Source organism: Sander vitreus, chromosome 6 (assembly GCF_031162955.1).
Source record: "Sander vitreus isolate 19-12246 chromosome 6, sanVit1, whole genome shotgun sequence".
In the NCBI taxonomy this organism is placed as follows: domain Eukaryota; kingdom Metazoa; phylum Chordata; class Actinopteri; order Perciformes; family Percidae; genus Sander; species Sander vitreus.
This window is the reverse complement of record NC_135860.1, coordinates 9,658,221-9,679,337: the sequence shown is the minus strand read 5'-3', so window position 1 is coordinate 9,679,337 and position 21,117 is coordinate 9,658,221. Positions and strand designations below refer to the sequence as shown.

General features: G+C 39.8%; 1 protein-coding gene across 2 annotated transcripts; it reads right to left on the bottom strand.

The window, feature by feature from the left end:
- sh3d21 (SH3 domain containing 21) lies at positions 1 to 12,504 on the bottom strand. 2 transcript variants are annotated; one of them, XM_078252419.1, is made up of 17 exons: positions 12,299 to 12,504; positions 11,555 to 11,712; positions 11,394 to 11,451; positions 10,305 to 10,414; positions 9,702 to 9,792; positions 9,531 to 9,592; positions 9,412 to 9,451; positions 8,852 to 8,946; positions 8,374 to 8,475; positions 7,924 to 7,975; positions 5,345 to 5,395; positions 5,130 to 5,247; positions 3,675 to 3,840; positions 2,506 to 2,586; positions 2,122 to 2,318; positions 706 to 769; positions 1 to 554 (listed from the first exon to the last, which is right to left on the bottom strand). In XM_078252419.1, the coding sequence occupies exons 1-17, from the start codon at positions 12,300 to 12,302 to the stop codon at positions 522 to 524; spliced, it is 1,482 nt and encodes a 493-aa protein (XP_078108545.1). In that variant the 5' UTR covers positions 12,303 to 12,504; the 3' UTR covers positions 1 to 521. The 2 variants fall into 2 exon arrangements, with proteins under 2 accessions (XP_078108545.1, XP_078108544.1); XM_078252418.1 differs by having other exon boundaries at positions 45 to 554; positions 3,675 to 3,843; positions 12,299 to 12,503.
- Between the last annotated feature and the right edge of the window lie 8,613 nt (positions 12,505 to 21,117).

Below are 21,117 nucleotides of genomic sequence, written 5' to 3'. Positions count from 1 at the left end.
TGTCACTTGTACTTCGGATATTGGCATTCAAGTACCAATAACCCTTCAGATGACTTGAAATTATATTTTTTTTCAAAAATATCACAATATCATCACAATATTTCCTCCTATGTACAGCTGCATATATTACATATTCTGCTGAGGCATTAATTGTGTAAATGTTAAAAGTACAGTAAAACCTATGATCAAAGAAATAAAGGTGGCAGTTGAAACAGGACAATGTAAAACATTAACTTGCAACCAAGAGTAACCCATTGTGATTTCCAGCATTCAAATATGTAAAACTTTTAACAGTACATCATTTAAAAGTCTTTTGAAGGATTAAGTTTCTCTGCTCCAGTGCAGGATTATTTTAATCCTATGTCAGCTATAATTTCACGTGTGTCTGCAGTGGGAGAGCTTGCTTGTCTTCTCCATCCCCATTTCATCTCAAAAAAATGTTCATCTTGTTTAAATTTGCAGTATGAAAGCCTGCATGGCACAGTGTCAGACGGTCAGCCCAGTCACAGTCTGTGTTGAGATTAATACTTCATCCTCAAACTGTGGACTTCCTCCTGTATGGAAAAGACATTTTTTTTTTTAAAACAATTAATTATACCACAGTCATGATCTTGGGAACCACAGCTTCTGTATTATTTTCTTCAGGCAATATGCGGCAAGCATAAAGTACAAATGCATGCAAAACTGAAGGCACGCCTCACTGACCTGCAGTGCCACTCGTTTGTTTCGCTCATCCCTCAGTTCTTCTTTCACTTCCTGCATGTCTCGGCTGATCAAAAGAGACAGAAACAGAAAAGTTGAGTTTAAATAGGGTCAGATGTACTGTACACTACCAGTCAAGTCAAATGAGTTAGTGAAATAATACAAATTTGAATGTTACTGTTTTAGTGGAGATGTATTTGATCAAACAGAAATGGCCTTGATCCTGACCACTCTTTATTAAGCACCATTAGTGCGAAATACATCTTTGTAAATGCATCTTTAAAGTGGCTATAATCAAAACGTTTATAATGATAATGTATCAAATGACGATGTAACAATGTGAAAGAAAATGCTCGTAGTGATGATGACCCTGAAGAGAATTATCAATCTGCAGCTCCTCCTGGCTTCATGGAGCTTTTATAGCGAGTTTCTGCCAAGCAAGTGTGGTGCTGAAAAATGAAGCAAATGTGAAAGTGGCAGATACTACAGTTCATCGAGAGGCCACCTAAGGCTGGCTCCAGACAGGACGTCGGGAGAATTGCCTTATGGGTCACGTAGTGTCTCAGAAAGCCAAAACAGAGTAAGGCGGCTAATAAAGTGTTAGTTTCTCTTGGTTAGAGTAACTGATTAGACTACAGATAGATTACATGATGCCCAAAAACTCTATAGACAAATAAGAATGATTACAGAGTAGGTTGTGACACTTATTTTAAATATGTACAACAAAACTAACAGCAGAGTGAAGGAGATTTCAATCAAGCCCAGTTTGTACATATTTACAAATGAAGTCCAATCAGGCAAGATGAGTGAAAGCAACTGTGTGCGTGTGTAGGGGCTTTAAGAGGATGTATATTTTTTTAAGCAAACCGAACGATGTGCTTTTTCAAAATACATGACCCTATAGTTTCACCCTTGAAGCTTGTAAACACATGTTGATGGCTCCAAATAGCGTACATAGTTCAGTTGCCAGGAAGTCGTCTGCAACTGCACACAGCGTGGCTCATGTGTAGCAACTAGGCCTCTGTGATGTTTCATATTAAAGCAAATCAAAGAGATGCACAAGATTTAACACTGTTAAATCCAGTTTTTTTCCCCCCAGACGGAACACTTATGTTTAGAACACAATACATGTTTGTATTTCTCCCTTAGGTTTTGATTAGTCACTTCCTGTGTGTGTGTGTGTGTGTGTGTGTGTGTGTGTGTGTGCTAGTGTCCACAAACAATACCAGAAATTAATTTGGGATAGAAGGCACCGTCTACAACTTCTCAATAAGGGAAGATGACGAAGTCCCTCTATGTGAACTGTTATATTTTTACCTTTTTAAAAATACGGTAGCTTTAATTGTAACACCTCTCAAATAAACTGAATCAGTTCATCAGGTCTTAAACATACCCACATCACAAATGAGTAGTACTCACTCATGTCGGGCCTGTAATAGATCCAGAGCCATCTTCAGCTCTTTGATCTCAGCCTGCAGGCTTTCTACAGTTGTTTGTTCTTTTTGGGTGACAGTTCTGCCATCCACAACTACTTTGGGTGGTGCTGGTCGAACCGGAGGCGGCGTCTTGGGTTGATTATCGGGCTTTGCAGGCGATTGTAGGAGATGTTCTGTACCCTGCAATGAATTTAGGTGGCTTTGCATGACATTGTACAGACCAGTGAACCTCATTGATAGAATATTGGCTCATCAATATAAAAACAATGCACAATATCTAATATATGAGTTAAACCCAGACTAGTGAGGTTTATTATCAATATCACGTGTGTGCTGTATTGTAGAGAAAGCAGTCAATGTCACAAACCTTTTGCAGGCCAGATACTTTTTCTGTCTGGAACTTCTTTGGTGATAGTTCTGGTTCTTTCTTGTCAGTGGCACCCTGGGCCTGCAAAGCAGCATTAGCCATGCATTAATAGCAACCATTGCTAATAGTAATTCCTCATAACCTGCCTTAGGGTTTCTCATTCTCCAACTATACCAACTTAACACCTATGTCTGTCTTTTGAGCAGCCAAGTACAAACCTTAAAAGGATACTTCAGGGAATGAATTCCTTCATTTCCCAGAAGGACTTTTGAAAACCCTGTAGAGATCAGGCCCAAACTTGTTGCTGTCAGTGTAAAATGGTCGACTCATGAAAACTTGGGACAAGTCTATCCTTAGGGCCTTTTCTCTTGCTCAAGTACATCTGAATTATTGAAAGTGCAAGTGCAGAAACGGTTATCTCTTCCTTTCTTTAAACCATTGTAAGATACTGCTGAAAGTTGATTGCAAAATGAGTGAGTCTAGGAAACGAGTAGAGCCTAGAAAAGCCTTTTACCAACATTTAAACACTCATGGCGTAGTTTGAAAAACATTTTTTGTCATTGAACTGCATCTGCTGGATATAATAATATGGGCCTAGAAATGCAAAGTACCACTAAATGTAATCACTTCTGCTGCACCTGTAGCCAACAAATCTAAATCTGAAACCCCATGAATATAAATGTATTGATTTTGCTATACTAGAGGCAAAAAGGACTATAGCTCTCATCTGAAAGTAAATGGAGGCACCTACAATTGGTGCTTGGATTAAGAATATGGCGAAACGTATGTCAATGGAGAGATTAATTAATTAAAAAAATAACTTGGGGGTGTATGAGAAACAATTTGACAAATTTATAAAAAAAAAAAAAAAAAAAAATCCTTGTTAATAATGGTATTGTATTACTGAAAAAACAAAAACATAACAATTGTATTCAGTTCGATTTCAAGAAAGACAGTACTTTTACCTAACAAGTGTGCACAAGATAAAGTAGAGAGTTGCCTTATTGGTGAAGCGATAATATCAAGTTGCAAAGGTCTCTGTGGTCTCTGTGGTTTAGCAGGTTGTCAGCGATTCCGGCCTCAGTTACTATAAGCGTTCATTATGTAACTCTTCACGTTTAGGGCAATAGTTTTCAAAAGAAAGTGATAAATCACCAAGGTGGACGTACTTGTACTGCTGTAACCAGGCCTGATGGTGGTCTCCTGTGGGGGGGTTTGGCTCTGTTTGCTGTAGGATGGCACAGCTTTTCAGTCTGCACGTCTATTCCATCAAACTGGTCGGTCTCTTTGTCCTCCGGTTGTTTTGGGGAAACAGGAGCAACATCACCATTTGTTCTACTGAAAATAAGAGTACAATTGAATAAGATTTCAATTTAGTTCTTTTGATAGAAGTAAATAAAAAAATTAGGAATGTAAGGGAGGAATAAAATCAGAATCTCGCAAAAAAAATCTCTCTTGGTGAAAGAAAATTGTGGTGCACATTTTTTAAAACAAGAAAAAAAAAAAACACTTTTGAATGTGGTTTCCAGTTTCCTACACTTTGATGGGTACTCTCTGTATGTTATTTTGTCCTGGCTGGCACATGTTTCACTTTCACAGCTCATATGGCAGTCATGATGGCAGATTCCCAGAGTCACAACTCAACTTAAGTAACCTTCATGCATTGGTTAGATCTGATATGAAGTTTATAAATAATTAGCCTTGCCCTTGAGGTAAAGGCCTGGAAGATTGAGCTTTTAGAAAAAGAAGAATTATTCTTAAAGAAGCTGGAAAGGTGTCCCTTCCAAACACATTTGCTTGGAAACAATTTTCAGAAAAAGCATGTTCTCCATTAGCAGCCCCCTCAAAACAGGGCTGTTTTTGTTTTCTCAGTTTGTGTGTGTGTGTGTGTGTGTGTGTGCGTGTGTGCGTGCGTGCGTGCGTTTTGCTCAGGAAACAGGAAATGGGCTGCTCTCGTCTGTTTAGGCCCGATCTGACTCATCCCAGAGTTTCCACTGAGCCGCTAAAGGTCGGGCATCCTGGCATTCTTCTAGAAGGACACCATGGCAACTGGTGGCGGCAACCAAAATCTTTCACATCTAAAAGCTCCGCTCCCGGGGCCAGACCAACGAGGAGAAAGTGTTCCTGACATTTCCTAAAGGCCTTTTGCTTAAGAAAGGTTGCAAATAAATCAGTATTCATGTCTCTGAGTTGGAAGACATATTATTTAGAAAGTCTTTAGTAGTTTAGCAGTCATAAAACACAACGCCAGAGAGTCTTTGCCACAGGGCTGGGCAATATATCGATTTTATATCAACATCGATACATAAGGCTAGATAGCCCCTTAAATTTTGAATATCGTGATATGACACAAGTGTTGTCTCTCCTGGTTTTAAAGGCTGCATTACAGTAAAGTAATGTAATTTTCTGAACTCACCAGATTTACTAGCTGTTTAATTATTTGCCTTTACCCACTTAGTCATTATATCCACAATATTGGTGATTGTTTATCACAAATTTCATTGTGTTAATATTTTGTGAAAGCACCAATAGTCAAACCTACAATATTGCCATTAATGTTTTTGTTAAATATCATAATATTAGATTTTTCCCATATCGCCCAGCTCTACCTTGGCATCACTTACTTGGGTAAGACCTTGGTGGGTTTGTCTTTGACTGGAGGCGGGCTGGGCTTGCTGATGGATGGCAGCTTGACCTTGGTTGGAGGATTGCTTCTCATGTCCTTAACCTCTGGTTTATCATCTGGAAAGCAAATTCATCACATTACTCCACAACAGTATTTCTCTATAAAAGGACAGAATAATGTTACAATAATAATTAAAGCCACTGCCATGTATACCTTTTGTCTTTGCTGGACCACCTTTCTCCATCGCTGAGGCCTCTGTCTTCACTACAAAAGCAGTAGTGAATGAACCGTTACCACAGAGTTGGATTTGGTATGTAAATAGCACAGCTGCACTTCAGATGAAATATGAAAATTCATTCATTTGATTTTTTTTTTTCATAAAGCAAAATTCAGCCTAACTTTGAAACAAAAGCTATCATGTTGTGGTTGGTACCAATGGATTCCTTGTGTCGTCTAGTCTCTTCTGATGCCAATATCTTTACACTAGTTTTAAAACTTAGCCCACGCAGTCTCTGAAAGACGGTACGTTGGTGTTAACACTTGTGTTAATGTATTATTGTTTTCATTGACATTACTCTGTAGAACTGTAACCACTAGTAAAAAGCCACTGGCTTATTTTATTTGTTAGGAGTTGAATTTGTTTACTCCAGAAAGCATTATGGTTTAATGTGGTCCAGAAAAAAATGCTACTGGTCAATTCAGTTGAAGTGTAATCTAGTTTATGAGCAGTTGCATGTGAAGGCAAAGCTGTGCACATCAGTGCAGCAGACCAGGTCACAGCTCTATCCAATAGCACTGCAGTAACAGCTCCCAAGGTTCTCAAGAAGTTCATCAGGGACAGTCACTCTGCCTCAGCTCATAGAAAAAAATACAGCCCCTGAGAGGACTTTGCCTTGGAGACTGCGAGGATAGATGCTTAAATTATGATGGGTCAGTGAACTGATGGTAATGTGAGAGATTCCCTATTTGCCATGCAAGTCAAGACGGGAGATGTTAAGGAGCCATTACAGCTCTGCTAAATAAATACAAGCACAAATGTAAGAAGTAAAACTGTTCTAATGCATAGCCATAAAGAAAGCATAATACTTTGCGTAACACTGAGACTCAGAGATGAACAAGAGACAGAATTACAACACCGGAAGCCTACCTTGAGTGTTCAAAGCATTTTGCAACATTCCCTCTCAAGCAAACCATCCACACAGCAGTAGTGCTGCTTCTTGTGCTGGTTGTGAAAATCTCTGTGACACAGCTCTCCTCGGCCCCCCACCCCCTTGTTTCCTCCAAGACTCCTGAACTGTGTCACATGACCAGTCTAACCATCCCCCATCTTGCTATAGTCTGAGACTTCCTGTCAAATTCTTGTGAGTGATACCGTGTGTGGAAAAAAAATGCTGTAATTAGTGTAATGTGCAAATCAAAAATGTACAAAGTAGTGGCAGTACAAATCATGAGACTGCTGCACTGATATCCAGTTTGTTCAGGTGGCATCTTTGAATAGCCGAGCACTTTGTATGGCTCTGTTTCCACCTGCCAAATGTTTTGACGAGCATGCAATTTTGAATCCCCAACCAAATATAGAGTTCTAAAAGAGGTCTGAATTTGTAAAGGAGACATTTTTGATTTGCAAAATTTGCAACTTGCACCACAGATGGCACTCCTCAGCTGAAACCTGACAAGAAGCCACATCCTGTTCTGTGCGGCTCGCAGATTTGACTTCTACATCTTCTTGTTTCAAAGTCTATTAAGCTTCAGTCACTCTTTTTTTAATAACTGTGAGAATACCAACAATGACAACAACAATTTAGAAACTTTAAAGTAATCTAAACTTTACCAAGGTAAATCTACCACCCAGAAATAACACTACAGACTTTATAACAGCATAAAAGCAGCAATCACACAGCTTGCTTTTTTTAGTCGGGAACATGTTGGCATAACCCTTGACTCATGACCATATTCTCATTCAGTGAAGAAAAGTACTCAGATCTTTACTTTACTCTGTTACAAAAAAGAAGTCTTGCATTGAAAACGTCACTTTAGTAAAACTACATAGGTAATATGTCAATCAAAGTCTACCAAAAGTAAAAGTACTAATGCCGAATGGCCCATTTCATAATCGTACATATTATATTATTGGATTATAACTACAGATGCATTGGTGTAATGTTGCTGCTGGTAGAGGTGAGGCACACTGTGACTACTTAATATACTGCTTAGTAGCTTAATCTACAATAATAATTTATTTATTAGTTGATGCATGTACAAATAATTAATTTGACTCTGCAAAGTAACTAAAGCTTGTTAGATAAAGGTAGTGGAATGAAAAGTACAGTATTGCCTGGGGAGTAGAAAGTAGCATAACATGGAAATACTTAAGTGAAGTAAAAGGACCTCAAAATTGTACTGAAGTACAGTACTTGTGTAGATGTACTCGGTTACTTTCCATCACTGAATAGATGAGCATAAATGAAAATAGAAGATACAGAAGAATGATTCAGCAATGTTGTGACCCATACTGAAAGGGCTTCACGCTGCTTCAGTGGCACAATAAAATGTTGGCTGCTTTTATACCACATGCTGGAAATCACACAACCAATACTGCTGCCAATTCCTCCATCTGCTAAAACAACAGCCCATCACAGTCCAAACTGTCAGCACACTAAACACCACTTTAGCCAGGAGTCATGATTCACAAGAGTAACTCTAAAACATGAAGCCCAGATCCCCACTTGAATGTCAAACAGTATTTGGTCCTGTGCTGCTGTATTTGATCAACATACATACTAGTCTCCTACCTGAGGGTTTCTTGTCGATGTTGCGTGCAGGCGGTTGGCTTGTGGTCCCAGACTAGAGGATGAGAAACGGAAAACTCAACAGGTTGGCAAGTACGTTCCCATGTGAATTAAAGTCATTTCTATTTTACACACTCTTTCCACTAAGGGAATTTTCAGTGAGTAATTCCAAAACAGAGGACGGTAAAGACAATCCTGACTCACTGCACACTGGCTGCAGACTTGCTAAAGTAACACAAATACAGGACCAGCCAGCTGCAGCTAAAGTGGCATTATGTACATTGCATTTTGAGCCATTTTAAAACATTAAAAGTATAGTAGATAATAATTACTATAAAGCATGTCCATGGTTTCATGGTAGCACAATGCCGTTGTCAAATCTTGAATATCTTGAACATGGGGAAGGTCCATTCCAACAAGGATATTCTTGAGATTGTGTTTTAGTCCACTCACTTGCAGGCTGTCCATTGGTGGTATCGCCATGACAAAGTTATCAGGAAAGAAGCCACAGCGTCCGTTTAGCTCTCCCTCCCACCAGCCTTCATCTTCGGTTTCCTTTTAGATAGAGATTAATGAGTCACATTAAAAGCTCAAACATAGCAGTGTCCCTTGGGATGCCAAATTGCTGCACAAGGGGTTACCAAACGGTCAAGCAAGACATAGCTGCGTTATTATCAATTTATCATAGAATTTTATCTCAGATGTTTATTATTTGTTATTATAACTGCCAGATTTGTGTCACTAAAACATGCGTCACCTTGTACTTTTCTTTAAAATGCACAACTCGTTTGACTGGACGAAAAATATGATACTGTTCACCTGCAACTACTTTGTAAGAAAAGCAATTGTACCCGAAGGAGTCTGTTATGAGACATCATGGGAAAACACGTTTGAAACAATGCCAGAGAATGACAATAAAGTGTGCTCCAACCTTGCTCAGTATCACAACAACGTCTCCTTTTTTCAGATCCAACTCATCCTCCGTTTTGGCCTTGTAGTCAAACATGACTTTGCAACACTCCACCACTAAGGAGACGTAGTATCAAAGATAATATGGTTACTAACCTTACGGTATCTGAGCATTATAGTACATGTGTGTCAATGATAGGAGGTTTTAATAATGATGACTAATCTTATCAGCCTTGTATGCAACCTTCACATTAATAACTCAAAGAATAGCCGGAAAGAGGTTGTGACAAACTTCAGAGAAAAGTTTTACACCTTGATCCCTAAGAGAGATTCCACTCTGACGGAACCCTCTGTAAAGTGATTAATCAAGGCACATTGGCCACACGACTGGACTCCACCCAGAAACCTTTCAGGTTAAAGTACAGGAATTAAAAAGTGTCTGGGTATAAATAGACGCTGTCAAGTTGCTTTTGAAATGCTGTTCAAAAATAGAAATGCCACCTAAAATTAGGGTATCCCCATTAGTGTTTAGTCAATGAAAAGTTAAAAATAAATTCTTTAAAGCACCCTGTAATGACTTACCATTTTTTGCTTTGTTCCTCACACTTGCCCTTTGAGACATCTTCATGAGGACAAAAAATATGTTAAGTCAAAGGTAAACAAGTCATGCATTTCAAAAACCTTATTTCTGCGCTACATACTTCCTTGTTGAACACCGCGTCAGTCAGCTTAGGTCTTGACTTGACCTCATTGTGCTTGTTGTCTGTAAAAAGAATATCACAAATAATCAGTTCAGCTGTTGTTGTTTTTTAGATTACATGTGCAGAAAAAGTTAAAAAAAAAAAGTAAACAAAAGTTTTGGCTTTACAAACCTTTAGGGGAAACAAAGATTTCTTTGACAAAATTTGACGGAAATGCTCCCACTTTGCCATTTTTCAGACCCATCCACCATCCATCTTCAATCTGTTGTAGAGATTATATCGAGGAGAGACAGAGTACAACAAGAAAGTAAGCGAGAAGACAAAATGGAATGGCTGCACTCACACTTTGGTAAAACACTTAACAACAGGTATACATTCCAGATATTACTCAGTAATGTTTCAGATCTGATTACTTGATGGCATGAAACGTCCATGTGAACTCTAAGAACTAGTCAGATCAGTTCTCTTACATTTCTGTAAAGCTGTACTTTGTATGTACTGGGAAACAGGCTTTATCAGCCTGGCGGCCAAATATAAAAAGATTGTAATACCCAAACAATCAATATGAAAAACATTCAGCAATTGGCTGAGCAAACATTCAACCAACGCCCAGATTTACATACAGTGCTAAGGTTTTGGCTACTGAGCAGCTTCAGCAACCAGCAGGAACATGCCTTGCTTACTGCAACTTAACAGTAGGCTAACACAGCTCGTTTGCAGATAACCACTGTAGGGTTATTTGAGTTCAAATGTGAGGGTTTGGGGAAACTTTACCTCTCTGATGATTTCTATCCTCTCCCCAACAACCAGCTTCAGTTCGTCTTCATTCAGGGGGCTGTAGGCAAATGCTACCTCACATTTCCTCGTCTGTTTCATTTTCTTTGCTGAAAGACAAAGAAGCTATTGGTTAAGCTGATGGAGAAACTAGAGCTCAATAATGGTATGTTTAGCTTGGAGGCAGAGTAGTCAAGTCTCAACAGGACATTGCTAAGACTGCAAAGCACTTTGACGCTTGTAACATGTCTGATCCTTTAAGGACAGTTTGTGTATATTTGCTCCATTGCCATACATTATAATTAAGATTTGTGTGGCGAGGATGTGGTAAACGTATGTTTACAGTCGGCTTTAGATCATAGAATGTTAAAATAGCCAACCTGATATGAATAGCACTGTCAAATATTTTCATGGTTTATTTTGAGCCGACTCGAGCTGCAAGCTGAGATAAGGGGTTTATCTTACAATATGTGCAAGGATAATTCTTCTTGATTGGCATAATGTGCTTAATACTGTAGTGTCAGAAGGCTGTTATCTTGGATCTTTTACACAAGAAGTTTAAACAGATTGAATTATTTGCAAATGAAGACTTTCATTCCAAATGGAGATATGGACGATGTGAAGTAATTGATACCATTTCCCAACAAATGAAATTAATGAAAAGTCAACTCCATTGTGGGTGTGTATATATGTATATGTGTGTATATATATATATATATATATATATATATATATATATATATATGATATGTGTATATATATATATATATGTGTGTATGTATATATATATATGTGTATATATATATATATATGTGTGTGTGTGTGTATATATATATATATATATATATATATATATATATATATATATATATATATATATATATATATGTGTATTATATGTATTTAGGAGCTGATCACATAAAATATAGTAAGATAAAATTTAGCAAGTAAAATAATCCCAGAATGCATATATAGTCTTTAAAATTGAAACCCTTCACATGCTGTTTGGACAATGCAAATAGATACTTTCTGCTTTGTAAGCTGATGACAGTGAAGAAAATGAAGACTGCTGAGAATTTAGCCTTTTACTTTGTCTAATGCTTCGTGGCTCCCTCTGGCTGTCACCCATCAAATAGACTGGCACCTCCTGTTATTAAAAAAAAAAAAAGAAGGCATATTTTAAGACGTGGATAAGCAAACACACAATCCAGTATCAGCAAAATGCTGTGGGATGTATAGCATTAACAGACCTTGACAAAGGTAGCAGGGAAGATGCCTCTCCTTCCTCCCAGCTCTCCCTCCAGCCATCCCTCCTCGCTGGACTTGGTAACGTTTTTGACCACATCCCCCATCCTCACTGTGATCTCGTCTCCCATGGTGCCCTCGAAGTCGACCAGCACCAGCACCTCTACAGTGGCACCGTAAATGGGGCAGAAAATTATAGGCTTTGCACAAAAGGCTGGTGTGCTTCTTTCACAAGTGATGTGTCCTGACATTTTAAAACTAAGACAAACCTCTAACGTAGTCGAGGCCAGACAAGCTTTGAGCGAATGTAGATTATTGCAGATAAACCATACAGTGTTTTCTGTCACTAGTCATTGTAATTACAAAATTCCTTACAAAAACATGTTTGTAATGTCAGTCTTTACCTGCAGCATTAAGATAATTTAATAATCAACCAATAAGAGAAAAGTCACCCAGCGTTGGTAGGTTTTCTAAATCTCTGGGTTCATAAAAAAATAGGATTACCCTTATTTTACAGTAAACACAAATACATAGATCCAATCAATGCAAAGTAATGCAATGGTATCATAGTATCACAGCTTTAGTTTTATTTGCATGGCAAATTAAAATACTTAAAATATTCAATGGCATTTTGGGCAGACACAGAAACAACTCAATCTTTTCATTACTTTGTGCAACAGACAGCTGAGAGGATTGAAACATAAAAAAGCCACCAGTGTATATAAGAGAAAGCGATAACACTGACTCACCCATGGTCTCTTTCTGTCTTTCTCCCTCGGATTTAAATATATAATTTCCTCACAAAGCAGCAAACACACTTGAGTAGAAGGAGAACCGAAAGAGTGTGGTTGTTTTGTCCAAGACTGAGAGATATGGCAGCCAAGGCCCTTCTTCCTACTTGTCAAACATTAACATTGAGCAACTTCTCCTAAGGCTTGTCATGGCAAGTCAACAGCAAGGAGTAGGATGGCTCATACAGTTCAGAGAGAGAGGGGGGGGAGCGAGAGAGAGGAGGAGGAGAGAGGGCGGGAATGGGGGAAAAAGAACAGGTAAGACAGGTTTATAGTGCAAGAACAAAGCTCATAAGTCAGGCTGAGACTAGACCGTGAAAAATGAAGGCCATTACAAAAATGTTAGAAGACAAAAGTCTAGATTCAGAAGCAGCACAATCGCACTTGAATCTGCTTCACTCTTTCACATATCTTCATACTGTATGGTGTGTAATAGCTACATATTTGAAAGAAATTCAAATACTTTATGTATTGTATGTGTGTTGTGAGGACTTGGTTGGACTTGAGTGTATGTCTGTAATGTTGTTTTTCTATGCCCCTTGAGGCAAAGTGACTGGCCAGTTATAGAAAGTGGAACCAGGGTTACGCAAGACTGAATTTCACGAACCAAAATAACATGTAGACAAGAAAAGTAACGTACATTTTTATTGGAGGATAAAGATGTACCTTTGCTGAAAATGTTAGGCAAGTACTACCTCCTCTTCCCAGTCTAGTCTTCAACATTGTGTGGAATAGGATATTGTATTTTTTTGTCCTGTAAAAGTTTTCTCCTGGACATTGAGTGGATATTAAAAAGTACAAATAATGTGTACAAACTCCCCCATTTCCAAATAATCAAGAATTAACAGCAACTTGTAAAATAGTTTAAAAAAAAAACACAATAAATAAAAATATTATTATATATATCTGCTGGAAATTCCATCAGATGTTGCTCTTTTCAGATGTCCGTCACCTTCCAGACCCTCTCCGCAGCGTTGCAGAGGAAGGTCTGGCAATGCAAGACTAATGATTGTTTAATCAAAGACTACCTGGAGACTCTGATGACTTTCATAGCTCTGAGTGAATCAGGTCACCTTGGCCTTCTCTTGATCAGAGTGGTTACCATATCAGGATGAATCACCACACCCAGTTTCACCGGTTTGGTCTGGGTTACAAGGCGAAACCGGTTTTGATTTTATGCTAACCGGCTGAACTGACATTTGTCACTATGACATCTTCTGGCAAATTAAAAAATAGCTGACATTCCGACATTAACAACCTGTGCCGACAGTGTCGCGGCACTGAATCCAACTTGTATTGCAAGCAGTGTTGGGCAGTAGCATTACTAGTTTAACTACTTCTCAATAGCGTTGCTGTTTTCTGAATCAAATAGTTTTTCAGTAGCGTAGCTCTTTTATTGATCAAGTAGTGCATTACTGTGGTAGCGTCCACACAAGCTACATTTCCCTGAGCATTTGTGAAGCTCAAGTGCATCAGAGCTCTCTACTACAGTCTGAAAACTGCTGAGGAGCACTGACGCCACCACCAAACATGGACGTGTACGTTGTGTACATGGATGGATTAAAAAAAAAAATAGCTCCAATGTAGTAAACTAGTTCAGCCATGTTGCTGTAGCTTAGCTTGCTACATTTATATGGGGACAGCCCACTAGTCCGACGTCCCACTGGTGGCGAAATTACGAATCCCACTATGGCCATGCCAAGACCCGCCCTACGAAGCAGCTCGATTGGTTGGGGTTAGGCATTTGACCTTGAGTGGTTAAGGTTAGGGTAGCCGATTGGTCAGGGGATAGGACCTGTACAAATGGGGTTACGTTACCTTGCGTAAGCATAGACGCCTGGCCAATAAATGCTATTGAAGAGTGGGTCTTGGCGTGGCCATAGTGGGATTCGTAATGTTGGGCTAGTGGGCTGTAGGACCAAAGGGAATTTTTCGGGATATTGAGAGGTCGGAGAAATGACATAGCACCCATTTATATAGGGGCTAACGTTAGCTTCAGTGTAGTGAAGCTTCATTTATTGTAGAATAACGGCTAGCATAGCTCACTAAACTTGCCTAACACTAGTAATAAGCAATATGACAGTGTGCTGCGTGATTAACATAATGTTATGTTTGTTTATAAACAAACTAACGGAGCCGCTATTGTGTGACAGCAATTTACTGCAGAGCGGCGCTATGAAGGTGAACACACTTCAGTAGCGGTGGAAGGGGGGATTAAATGGTGCACCTTGTGTTTTGTTGATGCAAAGTTGATGTGTTTTTTTTGGGGTGACGAGACGATATATGGCAGTTAGGCTCTTAAAGCACTAAAACTGTGCCGCCAATATGGAAACATTTCGGGTTTCAAGCCGACGAAAGAGGTGAGATGTAAAAGACGAGGCAGAGTGTAAACACTAAAACCAAAGCGGTTGTTATTGTTACGTTTCCGGGGAATAATAGGACCCAAACGCAGAGAGCAGGCAGGCAGGCAGGCAGGAGAAGGTTCAAACTGAGGATTTATTAACAAAAACACGGCAGCACTAAGGCTGGTAAAAACCCAGGGAAAAAAATACAAAAAAGGCACAAGGCTGAAACAAACTGACAGGATACAAACTAGCAGAGCGAGGAACACAAATTCACACAGGCAGGGCAACGGACACAAAACGATTTGACAAGAGACAAAGGAAACGCAGGGGCTAAATAAACTAGATAACGAGCAAACACAGGACAGGTGACACCAGGGCTGGGGAACAGGTGGAGCACATCAGACAATCACACAGGCGGGAAAACACAGGAAGTAAAACTAGACAAGACAGAAAACTATCAAAATAAAACAGGAAACAGAAATATACACAACGCACAGGCTACACTACAGAACAGAAATACACCCAATCCACAGAATACACAGTGAGAACAGGGGTCCGTTTCAGGAAGGAGGTTTACAAACTCTGAGTCTAACCCTGATGTCTGAGTTGATTTACCCTGAGATGGGAAACTCAGAGTTTTCGGTTTCAGAACAGCTGATATGAGTTGGTTCAATCAACTCCGAGTAAGTTCACGGGCGTGCACCACCACAATAAAAAGGCAGTATTAATGGAGCCATGATACTACGATTCACCATGGTAACAAACACAAACAAACGGGTCGGCGGAAATACTCATGCGCACAAACAACGAGTTTGAACATGTATTTCGTTAAAAAAGCAAGACAGCGGCTGCTGCTGCAACAGAGAGAGAATTGGTGTGGGAGAAAATTGCTGCTCGAGTCAATGCGTAAGCATTAGCAGTGTATTAATTTCATATTTAATCACAGTTAACTTATAATATTACTGGTGAAAACTGGAATTGTATTACACCTATAATTTAAATTAGGTGCAATCCTGCGGGCGAAAAAGTAAGCTATACTAACCCCATTCTGAGGCTGCAGCACCATGATCATTAACAGAACTATAATGTATAATCATTTTATTTCTTTTTAATGGCTCTCACTGGTTTGTGTCCAGGGAACAATACAAAAAATGTTTAAAAAACGTTTCAGAGCGAGTCACACTTTTCTGACGGCTCTGCATACAGTGGCTTTACTATTAAATAAGAAAACTGCCGTTTGCAAAAAACGTAATGTGACACAAAGAATCTGCTGGGATGTTGAAGCATGTCCACGACGGTGGATATTAGTGATATGAGGACGGATAAGGTATCTACATATCTGATGGACTGTGAAAAAATGTGGAAATGAAAATACATTTAGTCGGGACTCAGTATCATCTCCCGACGTAAACTCTCTGTGAAGTAATACAGCTTTTTCATCAACGGGATCGTCGACAAAAGGACATGACATGTTTGAGGAAAAAAAACATTTTATAATCTGCCTAACAATAAGTTTTATTTAGCCTATTAAGTGTTTATTCATGCAGATAACAAACTGCATTAAAATGCGCCTGATACAGGCTGAATGAATGAATGAATGAGGAAATGAGTGAGAAGAAACCTCGAGTTTCTCGAAGAAAAGCTGCTCCCGACCAGGTTAGGTTCACAGACTCAGTTACCATAGTAACTGACTCTGAGGTTAAGTTACCTCTCTTTCTGAAACGGGAAACCCAGAGTTTCCCTCATCTCAGGGTTAACAAACTCAGAGTTTTCACTAAACCTGCTTTCTGAAACGGACCCCAGAAGAATACCCAATAACAATATATATACAAAACAGCAACAGAAATGTCACAGTGAAAACAGGAGAACAGAAGAATACCCAATAACAACAATACATATGCAAAACAGCAACAGAAATGTCCATAACCACAACAGTTGTGGCAAAAAAAGTAGGGCTGCATCTAACGATTATTTTAATAATCGATTAATCTGTCGATTATTTTTTCGATGAATCGGATAAAAAAAACAAAAGCATTAATTTACATCAACTCAATACATACTTACATACATACTTGTTTTAGTTAATAGTTGTGTAAAGGTAAGTAACCCAAAGAGCAGATACAGACAAGAGACACACACACACACACACACACACACACACACACACACACACACACACACACACACACACACGAAGTTTATTCATTAAATTATTACCATCATTGTAGTAAGGTTAAGTTCATTTATACACCACATTTAAACACAGCTTAAGATGACCAAGTGCTATAAAATAACTTTAAAATGAAATTAAAAAGTACAACACACACATATATTTGTCAACAATAACTGATACGAGACAAAGCACAGAATATATACATGATAACAGATTGAAAAATTAATGGGCCACAAAAGGCGAGTGAATAAAAACGCGTCTTTAGTCTAGCCTGCTTTACTACTGTTATTAACCAGCTAGCGCTAGCTTGTCATGCTAGTCAAGCTGGATAATGAGTAAATACCACACCAGCACCAGAAGAGCTACTGGAGGGACGTTACGTTCCTCACTTCAAAACGGAACAAAAGTAGGATTCTGTAGTGACTTTACCCTGCTGTTGAACTCCCTTCCTCCTCATCAAGGACTCCAACATGTTTACGTTTTAGGTGCTGAATCATCACCGTGGTGCGCCCGTGCCATGTCGCTTGTGCTTATCTTGCAATTGACACGTTTTTGATTTATTTAGTGTGAAATGCTCCCACACCTTGGATGACTTAGGTCATACTGATTTCTCTGCCTCCGCCATGTGTTTCAGAACAACGTTACAGGTCTCTCCGGTCTCTCTCCGTATTTCCTCTACCCCCGCTCTGCTCTTTTTTCTTTTCTTTCGCGCTGCGCTGCTCTGCTCCGCTACGCTACGCTGCTCCGCTACGCTGCTCCGCTCCGCTGCTCCGCTCCGCGCTCGACTCAATTTTTTTTTTATCTCTGCGACTGAGTGGTGTAATAGTTGCACGACACAACGAATCGATAATGAAATCAAATTTTATCGATTTTTTTATCGATTCGTTGTTGCAGCCCTAAAAAAAAGTCATGGCTTACAGGTTGATTACCGCCACCACCATGTGGACTGGAGTCGCTACACTCTTATAGATCTTTTTCACGGCAGACATGTTGTCATGTCATAGTAGGAAAAGCACAGGCGTATTCAAGACCATTGATGATGGCTGCATTCCACTTAGGAGAGGCCCTGGTGTTGTGCATGCTGACTCACTGAAATAGCTTACTGGGACACTTGATGAAACTGAGCCATCATTAAGGTTATCAATTTCAGCTGTGCTTTTCATACTATGACAACTATACAAATGTCTGCTGTGAAAAAGTTCCATTATGGGCTCTCATCAACAGCGATGCAACGCGTTACTTAGTAACTTAGCGTTACTATTTTTGTCATTTTCCTTAGTAAAAATATATTTTTTTTGCGTCTCGGGGAGTGAAGAGGGAGGAGAGAGAGTTGCGCGTTTTCTAGCTGGAAATGCAGTCACTATTTTGAGTTTGTGTCGGCTAAAGACGGCAATATTAAGGTTCGTTGTACACTCTGTGCTGGTGGCGACAAAGTGCTATCTAGCTACAAAAACACTACGTCAAATTTCTCAAATTTCAAAAGACTCGCTCTCTTTCGTGCCATAATAAACAAGATCCCTACTACTGGCCATGCCGAGCTGCCTCACAGTAAACCGGTTGTCATTTTTATGTTGAGGCTGTGGGGGTGTTGTCGGCAGTTGTTCAATGTAACTAATAAAGTAATCTAACTTCGTTACTTTTAAAATCAAGTAATCTGTAAAGTAACTAAATTACCTTTAAAATCAAGTAATCTGTAAAGTAACTAAGTTACTTTTTCAAAGTAACTGTGGCAACACTGCTCATCAATCGCACTCGGGAGCGGCTGAGACAAGTGCGAAACGTAGTGGTAAAACTCTGTATACCGGTCCGGTGTTCGGCTTGATATCAAACCGGTTTGAAATTTTTTACACCGGCCCAAGCCTACTCTGAATTACAGCATGATAACAGAGGAACTGTACAGTGTGCTTGATGCAGAATACCCTCGACGAATCCTAGTGTACTCTACGCAGACATTTAGCACTTCTTATTGTTGTGGTTGCATACGCTAATGTCTGAATTATTTGTCCTGTAGTCTCGCATTGCCAGACCTTTCTCCACAGCACTGCAGAGGAGGGTCTGCCAAGTCCACACAGCATTCCGGGATGGGAGAAAGACATGCTCTGGTTTATTGGCATTTCTTTAAGACAATCAAAATCGTCTTGGGCGGCGCTAATCGCTGGACGGAGAAACGGCGCCTCTGCAATATAGCCTCGGGAAGGAACTTGTTTATGTGGAACATGTGTATGTTCAAAGGTTGTTTTAGTCGTGCAACAGAAAACTGAGATTGGACAGATAGTCTAGCTAGCTGTCTGGATTTACCCTGCAGAGATCTGAGGAGCAGTTAACCATAGTCCTCAGAAATCCACCGCAGTTTAAAATTCCAACACAAAGAAAGCGGAAGGTAATGGACATCCGGCCGAAAAGAGCAACATCCGGCGGAATTTCCATGGATATAGACTATTTGTCCTGAAACGCAAGATGGCACTGTCATCAAAAGACTTAACCATGTAGGCCTAGTTGTTGTTGTGCAGCTGTGATGCGTTCATGTACGTACAAAGTGAAACGATCGGTGAGCTGCCCCCAGGGTCCCAGTGTTTCTGGGAGAAAACCAGGCTGTTTACAACCACTAGTAAAGCACTGGGGCCTCATGTATAAACGTTGCGTACGCACGAAAAGCTTGCGTACGCTGGTTTTCACGGACACTTTGTGATGTATAAAAAATGAACTTGACGTGAGAATGTGCGGGCCGTCACGCAAAGTCTTTTCTGGCTCTGTAATGTGGGGAATTCTAACTGAAAAGTGCCGAAAATCACCAAACATTACAAAATAAAGTTTCTACTTCACTTACTGGCACACGTCTGTAAGGTTGTCTATGAAAAACATAATTATATGCGCTGATACTCCATAAAAGTTTGATCATTTATGTGGATAATTTTTCACATCTTTCACACTATTAACTGTTTACTTCGCAGACTACTTAACCTCTGTTAAACATGAGAATGGGAAATAAATGAAAAATCCACTTAGAAAATACTTTCAGTCATCCTCTGTATTTCCCATATATGAAATATCTTATTCTGTGCAACAAAAAGATCGGCACGGAAAAATGCAATAGTGCCTGTGATTCTGTAGTTGCTGAGGCTCAGACATCCATGGCGCACAGCAGGTGGGACGCACGGCTCTATCTCCCCAGGAACAAACGCTGTGTTGGGTGTACAAACTCATGTGATGCGTAATTGATCCCGTGGATGATTTGTAGGCTATTAAGTGAACAAGGTGTACCCGGTCCACCAAACACTGGGCCGTCTTGACTGTCTTAATTCTGCACATATTTCTGTTACTGTAGTCCTATTTACTATTTAATTATTTCATCCATGTGTGGCACAGCAGATCCGTGCGCACTGTCACCTGCCATGGAGACACTGGCCTCACTAACCTCTCCTCCTCTGAGTCGGATCTCCCTCGCGCTGGACTCAGTTTCACTGAACGTACATGCGTACGTGGCATTACATCAGTGAGTTCAAACTGCTTATTGTGTGTAATTTGGACTGACACTGAGATGCATGTTGTTCTGTAACTGGTGTGGCGCTGCCACTATTCTCTTGATTTCCACTTCAACATTACGGACTTTTTTTTTTTAAATTTCTGCCATGATTTGGTGCATTCACTGCCCGGTCACCATTTGACACTCTGGGCATTTGTTTTTATTGCTTATCCAAGACGACAAACCTCCAAACAGAACTTTTTTGTTCTCGCCTCTACCTCCGCGATCCTCACCTCAACCTCACAGTCGGTGAAGTTTTTTTTCCCGTCTGCAGCGGGATAACCTGTTGTGATTGGACGAAGAATGACGTCGGGGGCGCATTTATAGTAATTTCCATATTAATTTATGGGAGGAGGCAAGGCGGGGTCGGTGGCTCGTTCACGTGCGCTCAATTTCACGTTGATTGTGATGTATAAAGGAAAGGTGCGCAGGACCTGGCGTACGCCCGGTTTTATACATGAGAATATTTCTGTGCGTAGGTATTTTTCAAGTTTTGGCCGTACGCCATCTTCTGGTATGAAAGCTGCGCAATCTTTTATACATGAGGCCCCTGTTCTTTGTTCTCAATATGTTTATTCATTAAAGTGTATGTTCAGTTCCTCTCTGGTGTGACTGCTCAAACTGGTGGGAGGCTACATCCAGCTGTGGACATGCGAGCAAGCCACAGTTTGCTTTATAATCCTGAATTGCACTTATACCTGTATAGAAATTACAATAAGAAAAAAACGTCAAGGCG

Bases quoted from the DNA above. Each gene is read 5' to 3' on its own strand.
- sh3d21 (XM_078252418.1), bottom strand. The intron at 9,793-10,304 runs GTAAAGTTTCCC...TCTCTACAACAG, and splicing joins GGATAGAAATCATCAGAGAG to ATTGAAGATGGATGGTGGAT. The intron at 5,396-7,923 runs GTAGGAGACTAG...CTGCTTTTGTAG, and splicing joins CATCGACAAGAAACCCTCAG to TGAAGACAGAGGCCTCAGCG.